The sequence below is a fragment of the Trematomus bernacchii genome, unplaced genomic scaffold (assembly GCF_902827165.1).
Source record: "Trematomus bernacchii unplaced genomic scaffold, fTreBer1.1, whole genome shotgun sequence".
Lineage (NCBI taxonomy): Eukaryota > Metazoa > Chordata > Actinopteri > Perciformes > Nototheniidae > Trematomus > Trematomus bernacchii.
Window position 1 is genome coordinate 1,870,081 of NW_022987714.1, and position 10,091 is coordinate 1,880,171.

A 10,091-nucleotide genomic window follows, 5' to 3' on the forward strand; every position below is an offset into this window, starting at 1 on the left:
AAAGAGTGCATATGGTCCGGTTAGTATGTTTCTTCCCTTTTATTCAATTTACAGCCTGCATATTTTTATCTTTAAGGATTAATCGATTATTTAAGTTATCATTGACAGAAATAAATGATTACCATATTAATAATCAATTAAAGGTAGGGTATATGTAAGTTTGAGAAACCGGCTCGAGATACACTTTTTGTTATATTCCATGGAATGCTCTTAACATCCCGATAGCAATGAATATATTAAGTGCTTTGACAAAAAATCCATAAAAAAATGCCATCTGTGGAAGCCGTAGTACTGTAAAAAGCACGACCAATCATTTTAGCCGGCCCGGCTAAAATAACTGGATGGCCTACCTGCCTGTCAGCCTTCCATCTGTGCACAAACTTATCTCGTGCCCTCATTGGTCATGTGCGCGTTCGTGTGTGTTGGAGGAGGGGCTCTATAAGGAAGTGGCAGATTTTCTCCGGTCGTGTATTTTCAAATTCTAGCGATCTCGAGCCGGTTTCATAAACGTACATACCCTACCTTTAATCGTGTAAACCATGTTCCAAGCACAAATGATGAACAACATAAAAGTAAATAAAGATTTTCTCCGCTTTGGATCACTGACAAATAAACACATGATATTTTGATTTAGACTGTTGGTCCGACAAAAACTTGAGGACGTCACCTTCAGCTCTGGGAAATTGTATTTAGCGACTATTTACTGCAATGGCTATATATTTCTATATGTGGAAAATCAATTCATTGATCAAATACAATTAGGCTAAAAGTTGCATTCATACAGCATTTCTAAGAAACATAAAATATGTTTTCTTATAAGTTCCTCTTTTGGCGATCCATCAAGGGGCTACCACATAAAGATCATTTGAAAACACACACACAAAGGTCAAAGTTGCACATGAATCAAAAGCAGAACAACCTATGGCTTCTTAATTTAAGCGTTAGGCTATGGCCTAAATTCCTTTAATTCAAGTTGACAACAATGGGCATGATTCCACATTTGTTTTCATAAAATGATTTATTCATCAACGACAAAAACAAATATTACATGAACAAATAGGCTACTCTTAGAATATGTTGCAATACTTACAAGGTCGCAGTGTACAAATGTAGCCTATGACTTCTGTAAAGTCTTCAGAAACAGTTAGGCATGGTTTGACGCATCAAATAATTATATTGCAGGCCGATTTCAATGCACAATATTTTTTATAGAAATGACCATAATTTGTTTAAAGTGCATAACATCCAAATGAAGCTATTGGCCTGCAAAGAAGAACATAGAAAATGTATTAGGTTTATGCACAATACTGAGAGGATAAAGAGCAATGAATTGGCTATTAAAAGCCTCCATTATTGACAAAAAAAGAGGAAATAACAACCTATGACTATTACAGTATACACACATTGTCATTGCACTTTGCCACAAATAATAAATATCATCAATGGTATCATTTCAGAAAAACAAATTACACTGTATGCAAGATGGTTACATAAATACTGAGGGTGTATACACATTTCAATTCAATATATTACAAGTAATTACAAGTTAGTCTTCTTTAGACTGGATGCCTCAGAGGTTTTTCATGGTTTGACAGAAGATGTGTCCTTTGTGTCCCTTTTCTTTCATAAAATGTCATCTGGTTCAGGGTGGGAGGAGAGGAGATTTGAAGGAGCAGGATCCGCTGCAGTGGCGAGGAGTCAACATCTTACACGAGAAATGGTGTAAAGCGTCGTGAGCTTCTAAGAAGAAGGAGATGAAAGATCAATAGTGTACGAGCACGGGAGGGTAAATCGCATGCATTGAGAATGATGTTAAAGTATAACACAGAATAGACGTATATGTATCAGGCTTTTGGGAGTAAAACTCGATTGGTTGGTTGATTCAAGGGGCATGCTCTAAAAATGTTTGGATGTTTTGGATGTCAGTGTTGGGTGAAGTAGTATTGCCTGTCTTTGAGCATTGAGGTGCAAACATAATCTGCATATCTTCTTAACTGTAATTCACCCTGAATGTACAACAATTAGCATAACATTTCATCTGAATAGCCTCAAGAGTTTATTTGTCTTGGTCCAAATAGCTGCACAAAGCGTCTAAGCTATGAGCCCAAGTCATCATTTTAAAAACTAGGAAGACATATATATATTTTTTTTTATTCAACAGGTTATAGCTGTATGTATTTTTTTTTAAATTCATATTTTAAAATAAAATATTAACAATATAAATTGTGAGAAAAATCATGAAGTGTCTACCACATCCTTTCAAGTAATTTGCGTGATTTGAGCAGGCTACACTTTGCGCATCACAACCGTAAGAGTCAACACACGCAAATCCTTGATATCCCGTTTACATAAAGCATCTGAGTTTATATGATGTCATCAATCACGTTGCCAGAGTAAATCTGTAATTCCGCTGCTTTATCCGTTCCCTCTGCTTTATGTCTCTCACCTCTGACGATGTGCAGCTGCTGAACCATCTCCTCCCTGTACGACAGTTCCCTTTTCATTTGATCCTGAAAATTATCTGAGGAACAAAAGGCAGACACAGATTATAGTCAGTGATGTGCAGTAAGCTTCCTTAAAAAAACACATCCATTAAAACCGAATTCACAGACACAAAAAGCGTTCAATTAGCCACTATGCCTCTTATGCGTCACATATTCACGATAACGTAACAATGAAACAAAAAGGTAAATATTAATTTAGTTGGATAAGGGCTCGCGATAGTTTCTTTCTGGTAGGAAGTGGATAATATTCACTTGCATTAAATACACCTGAGAACTAGAATGCTTTAACTGGTCCGGCCCGACTCACAGCCTCTAGAGGGCGCTGACATCAAGATCAAGCGAAAACCCGGCCTTATAAGGGTCCAAAATGTACACTTCACATGCTGTGGTACAAATACTTAAATTACTTTTCATAATAAAAAGAAAAAAAAGTATTTTGAAAAATAATTCAGTAAACATTCATTATATTCATTTAAAAATGCAACTTCATTGCTGGATTTCTGAAAATGTTGGGTTCATGCAGCAAATACACAATAACTCATGTGTAAATGGTAAAACAGGTTGCAAAAGTCTCATCTCCTTTTATTCAAACTAGGCTACCTAAAACAAATCTTAAATGGGCAATGCAAGGAACTGTTTAGATATTTTGTGTTGACTTTAATTGTGCCTTGTTTGCAGACCCATGACAGCCCTCCTTATAAGCAATTAGGTGCAGATGGAATAAAAGTAGGTATAAATGTATAACAGAGGCATTTGCACCAAGTGTAGTAAACCAATAATGTAATACAATGCATAAATGCATAAAGAAAAACAAATGCAGAAATGAGTAAGGTCTACCACACTGCTTTAAATCAATGTTAAGTAAGACGCATCATTGGACACTTATATGACATTTGTTGGAAGGTGGAAGATGATGGAACAATACAATCCAGAACCCCAAAATATACCCTAAAGAGTCTGAGGTGAATATACAGAAAACCCAATTTACATTCATTTATAGACATCCTACTGACTTTGACATAATGTGTTTTTGCATAAAGGTGAGAGCAAAGAAATATAAATTCAATAAACCACAGGTTTTGTCCTAGATGTCTTTGCTGGTAAAATACTGCAGATTAGTGGTTATTTACACCCACAACTGATGGACACTGATCTTGATTAAATACACTGATCTTAAAATTAAACAATTTTCATGAAGACGTTATAATGTCTTTGTACAACATTCGCCTATTGCACATCTGAAATGTTGCTAAATGTAATTTCATATCTGGACATGTATGAGATAGACTAATGTTGATATTTGCCCCGCAGAGCATCAAGTCTCCAGTTTTCTGGGATTCAAAACAGAGCACCAAAAGAGTAAATGAGATGTTTTCAAGCATTTGTGAGCGAAGGAGAAACTCTGAACACTGCAGCAGTGAGAGTATGAGAGATATTGTGTCCTGCAATTCTCCTAAGATTTACATGAAGCATATCAGAGCTTATTCTGGGCGTAGATACCTTTTTTAAGATTAAGAATTTGGATATTTTTTCCACCTGCAGAGTTTAAAGTAAAGCCACAAAAGTCAATAACATATTTTGTTGTCATTCATAGCGGCTGAAAATCAATTTTGATATTTAATTTGAATCAAATTGACACTCTCCTCAGCTTTTACATGTTTTTCTTGTTAATAGCTTAATATCTTTTAGTGTCCAATTATATTCAAAACAAGCTATTTGTACTCACTATATTCATTTTTATATCATTTTCATTAAGCCCCTAACTATCTGCACCTGCTTCCCTTCAGAGAAGTATTTTCTAAGGGAGCAGGGATGTGTTTTGGACAAAAGGTTAAAATCACAAGCCTCTGAAATCTTTATTAAATGTGGCTTTGAAAGAACCTCTTCCCATCAGGAGTGTGGCCCTGAACCACTTAGGATTTTTGGAAAAATGGTGCCCTATAAGAGATTTTGGCTCCAGAGCCCAGGTGTGCCTCTGTTGATGTGGATTTGGTCGTGCCATGGCAAAGGTTCATGTTTTGGCCTGAATCAGAAACATGACAGGAGAGCAACACTCAACATGCACCAGAAAGACTTTTGACTCTCTCTCTGTCACTTCTGTGGTAATAAAAGCCCAACAAGTGGGGAAAGCACTGCTGCAGAATTTAGCTTACCTTTCAAGTTTTGAAATTCACGTTCCAGCTTTTTCCTCAGTTCAACTTGCTCTAACAGCTGCTTCTGTAGTTCTTCTAAAAAGCAGACAAAAAATAGAGGACGTTGGAGGAGCAAAGGTACAGCAGGCGTTTGTATCATCTTCCTTCTAGGACAATTTTCTATTTATAATGACAGTGATGAGGACACCATCATCATTTACACAGCCTATTCAGGGCAGGTCTTGCTGGGTCTACATTAAAAAATACATATTTTGGGACAAATGCCAAAGAAGCTGGCTCATTGCAAAAACTGAGAAATAACAATAATGAACGTCCAATTTATTTTGAGTTTTGTAAAAAAAACATTTGTTCATATTGTTGTATTAGTTGTATTATAAGATGATTATAAATCATTGTTAAGTGTCTTGTTGACTGTTAATCATTGTATCTAACAGTAAGACATGGTCTTACCTTTTGCCAGACTTTCTATGGCTCTTTGTGCTGGAGGAGCTCTGGCTGGCGCAGCCTCGTCTGAGCACACAGAACATAAATTAAATTCCTGATATTTGCAAAAAATTAAAAAACCTGTATCTCTTAAAACTTAGATTTAATAATAAATAAAATCCTACTGTCTGACCTCGGTGCAACTTACCCTCATCCGGCTCCCGCTGGTTCTCCTCGCTGCTTTGTTCATCACAAGATTTCGTTTCGACCTCCTCCACTGTGGAAGACGGCTCCTCTTTACTTGCACCCTCATCTTAAGAGAAAATAAATCGATGTGATTTTCACCGCCAATTCTTTTTTTTCAAACAGCGATTTTTCTTTACAAAAAGCAGTAAAAGAAAGTCTAACCATTTGATGTAAGTACTCCAATCTTGTAATTCGCAGGTCTGAACTGATACGGACTGCTCCTTTGTTGCAGCTCAGCCCTCTCCGGTGTGTACACCTACAGAAGACACAATCACCACTTATTTTAACTCTTAAAATTACAAGACGTTTTACAAACGAATAATAATCAATTAAAATAAAATCTTAATAAAAATGGTACTCTAAGTTGAAGTGTATATCTTTTTTATTTAAAGTTTTTTTTCTTAAATGTTGTGGACATGCTGCTGCTTTTACACAGTTTTATCATAAAATACACCGTTTTTTTAAAAACAAGAACACACATATTTTTCTCTCTGAAAATACACACACAAGTCAAGGAAAGAAGCCCACTTTAGAGAAATGTTACAGCCTGTGTTTATCGCCAGTGTCACTCACTTCATTAAAAGACGCAGCTATGTGGGTCTCTGACAGCTGCTTGTTCTGCAGCTCTCTGTCAGAGGACTGGGCCACATGCAGGCTCACTTTCTGGGAGTTCACCGCCTCCTGCAGGCTCCTGGAGTCTGAGTTGGATGGGGAGACACTGTGAGCCCGAGGGGGAGTCCGAGGACACACCGAGGACAGAGGCCGGGAGTCCTCCTCCTCCTCCTTTTCCTCTTCCTCTGGTGTTTTATTAGTCTCTACATCCACGTCCGGCTCGCCCTCACTGTCCACGCAGGGGGACATGGACCGGTAGCTTGAGCTCTCACTTAAAAAATCGGGCGATAAATAGCCAGTGCGACCCCCGTTGAAAGCGCCCCTGTTGCCGTACAGCTTGGCGATGCAGTCCGCGTCTTTAATGACGGGCCTGAAGGCGGACACGTAGCTGATTTTCCGGGAGGCCAGGGTCATCCCCTCCAGAGGCCTCGCCTCGTCCCCGGACTTATCGTCCTCATTACGCGTGGACTGAGTGCTGGAGCACCGGTCGTTTTCTACCATGCTGTCTTTTGAGGTATTGGTGCTCCGGTCGCTGTGCTCGGAGAGCTCCATGTCAGTCTGCCTGGGGGGACACAGCAGCTCTGGCGGGGGTTTGTGCTGAGTCTGGGGGTACGGGGGCATGGGCAGCGCGCCGGCCGCGGGCCAGAACATGGGGAAGGAGGGGTAGGCGCTGTCCTTGGTACCCGGCCACAGGACACCCGGCAGGCCCGCTTTGCTCTGGTCTCCCATCAGGATGTCGTCTTTCTTTTGACACAGGCCGAAAGCTTGAAACCCGTACGGGTGAGGGAAGAGCGGCGGAGGGATCTTTGGCAGCATCCCGAAGCCTTTACTGGGCACGGGGATGACCGGGTAGCTGCGCGTGCTCGACATCCCAACCAGGTTGTCCTCGCGGCTGATGATTTTTGCGGGTATGTCGGGTGATTCTCGGGGACGGGAGTGTCCATGTGATTTTAAGGAAGAGCTGGAATCTGACCCGTAGCCTGGCAGCGTCCTCTTGCGACTGCCCCCATTGAACATGGCCTTCACGTCTTCCCACGCGTGCATCACATCTTGCTGGCTACCTTTATCTGAAAGTTGAAGATGTCGTCTCCAAGAATTAAAGTTAGCCGCGTCCGGCTGCGTGTACTTGGACTCTGGCGTGCGATGAGAGTGAAATATAAATTTATTTGGAGAGAAATACATGTTGCAGAAGGAGCACTTGATGCACTTGGCCCTGGAGCTGTTGTAGCGCGCCGGGATGAAGTTGCCTCGACTCCCCCACGCGCACTCGTGAGAAACATCAAAAGCGAAATTCTCTGGAAGTTTAGGAGGCGCGTGAGCTCCTAGGAATGACTTACAGAGTCTCTCGGCCTCGCGCTTTGTGATCATCCCGCAGCGCCTGGAGGAGATGGGCATGGCCCCGGCTCTGCGCAGGATCTCCAGCTGCACGGGGGTGCACTGCACGCAGGTGATGCCCAGTGCCACGCGCCGGTTGTGTATCTCATTATAGCTGTAAGTCTTCAACAGCGTGTTGGATATTTGTGCGAGGCATAGTCTCTCCTGGCCATCTATCACCAAAGACACGATCGGTACTCCGTACAGCACCGTATGTCCCACCTGGTTGGGCTTCAGGTTCTTGGAGTAGGAAAGTTCTTGTTTCGAGGTTGGCGAGGAGCTGGAGTCTCGTCCAGCAGGTATGGAGTCCATCCTTGAAGGCCTGGCAGCTGCAGAGAGGAGGATTGACATTAAGATGTGGGTTTTGTCTCTTTAAAGGAAAATTCTAGTTCATTATTTAAAAACAGGTATTACATTTTCTAAAGATGAAACATCTAGGACATACTATTACCGGCCTCCAATTTAATAAAGTTTGCATGAAGGGATTTTATTCAATATTTAATCTAAACACATTTATAAGATGTCCATACATTCCTGACTTATCACTCCACTTAAATTGCATTGGCCTGAAACGTTAACATATTCTCACGATTAGGCCTAGGTGAAATTCGGAATAAAATGTCATCATACTAATCTTAAAATATTCTTATAGATGGATTGAAGACATGATCAAACACTAACATCAAAAGCATATACTCTCGAAATCAGTTGCTCAAACTCACCTTAAATGTTCACGCAGTGTCGTTATTTAGAAAGCTGTGATCAAGTGTAGGTCAGAGAGATGAGAAGTATACTCTCTGTTGGATGTAAAGATGCTTTCTTTAGGAGTGGGACGCAGTTGTCCGTGCAGCACCGCCTCCCTCCTGCTCGCTGTCCTCCTCTCTCTGCTCCGCGGTCGGTGTGTGCATACAGTCTGTGTTGCAGCAGCAGCAGTGTGCACATGGCAGGCAGACTCTGGTACAGCCCCCTCTACGACACACACGGCAATCAAGTGACGGCAAAACTTAAGGTGAGGCACTCCCACTCCCACAGACAGCATGCATTAACCATGGTTTCATGACCAATGATGGTTGGAGTGTTGGTCCATGGTTGATGCATATGGATGATGTCTACAATTATCAAATAAAACATGTTATAGCCTATTTTGTCTAAATGCAATACAAAAATAAACATTATTTGTCATTACACTGTAGGCTGTTGTGTCGAACAATGCATTTTAATTAATCGTTTTTCTATTGCATCTTAGAAAACGCTATGTTATTAACATTATGCACGGTGGGATTTGGCATTGCGCTTAAAAACAGCAGGGACACATTGTGGTGAGCGTGAAGAGAGGGCCCGCTGCTGAATGAGGGTGCAGGCCCTCAACATGTGCTGGTTCCCACGGATTCATCGTTTACCAGCCACACTTCGCCTACATGCGTTTTGACAATAACCAGCTGCTCCAAAGGTCACTCTCTGTGATCTGCGCTTTGTTTTTGCTTTTCCCCCCTTTGGGCTGAAAGGATAAAAGATCAGACAGAGGAACAATGCGCGCAGACTCTCACCATAAACGACGCACGTTTAACTTTTTAAAGTCAATAAAGCTTTGGGTGAATCATCTTCATCAGGCACACGCCGCGCCAAGCACTGATGTAATATTGATGAAGAAACAGGACACGTTCCTGTTGGTCCTATTGACTTCAGTGCGAGAGAGCTGGATGGCCATGACAATTTGTCTATAATTATTCTCTAATTTCAAGAGAGGAAAGATGCTTTGTTAATTTAAACATGGGCAGTTTTCAAATACGAGTTAATGAAATATAAAACAAATATGGTCTATTTATACAATAATTGGATCGTAAAACAGTCACCATTTTTTGTTCTTACATTTCTTTTATCGCATCGTTTAAAATTAAAATTGGGAACCATCACATAAAACTGAATTAATTCCCACATTTTAATTTGTTTTTCATATCTGGAGAAGAACAAAATAATATAACGAAAATATGATATATTATAATATTGCAAAATCGTATTTATTTTACAATCACTACCCATTTGCGTTTGGGATTAAACACGTTTTATAACTGGATAATTCTAAAGGAAAATGCAAACCAATTTGGGGCATTAAAGAAAATTCAAATTAAGCAGCCATCTCCTCCATCTGCTAATCTATTGATTATTGAACGGATAGGGCCTGTTAAACATCGACTGTCATCAACACAAACATCTTAAGTAAAAGTCATTGTTGCCATCAGATAAATCCAAGGCTTTGTTTACAGTGTGAACTCAACTGGAATGAAATGGCCTAAAAATCCTGTTCAACTAAATGGACACCAAATAATCCCCCCAAAACTCACCACAACAGATTAACATGAAATCTATATTTTAAAACTAAATGTAACATTCACAGACTCATTCACTAGAAAGTGACGTTGTATAATTGCCTGTGAAAGAAAATGAAAAAAGTAAGCCAAAAAGTCAGTAAGGTCATAATCAGGCTCGTGCTTATTCTACCTTTTTGTGCACGAGAGAACAGCTCATTTAAAAGTGTGTCTGCATTAATCACAGTGCTGCATCAAAGTATGATAATCACCTGAACACTCTATTAAAATAAAAGTCCCAGCCCGGGGGAAATCTTACCTTACTCTTTAATTGTTTTGAGGCTTTGATAGGCTTTTTAATCTAAGATTAATTTATGCATTCTTAAATAACTCTACATATGATTAATAAGCTTGAAAATTAAAAGGAGACTGAAGCAATTATAACAAGTGGTTGGTCATCACCTCATTAGATG

General features: G+C 40.1%; 1 protein-coding gene across 1 annotated transcript; it reads right to left on the reverse strand.

The window, feature by feature from the left end:
• Positions 1–1,626: 1,626 nt before the first annotated feature.
• Positions 1,627–7,624, reverse strand: skor1b (SKI family transcriptional corepressor 1b). The gene is made up of 7 exons (XM_034141967.1): positions 5,900–7,624; positions 5,489–5,582; positions 5,289–5,393; positions 5,108–5,167; positions 4,658–4,732; positions 2,447–2,521; positions 1,627–1,740 (listed from the first exon to the last, which is right to left on the reverse strand). The coding sequence occupies exons 1-7, from the start codon at positions 7,622–7,624 to the stop codon at positions 1,643–1,645; spliced, it is 2,232 nt and encodes a 743-aa protein (XP_033997858.1). The 3' UTR covers positions 1,627–1,642.
• Positions 7,625–10,091: the final 2,467 nt, after the last annotated feature.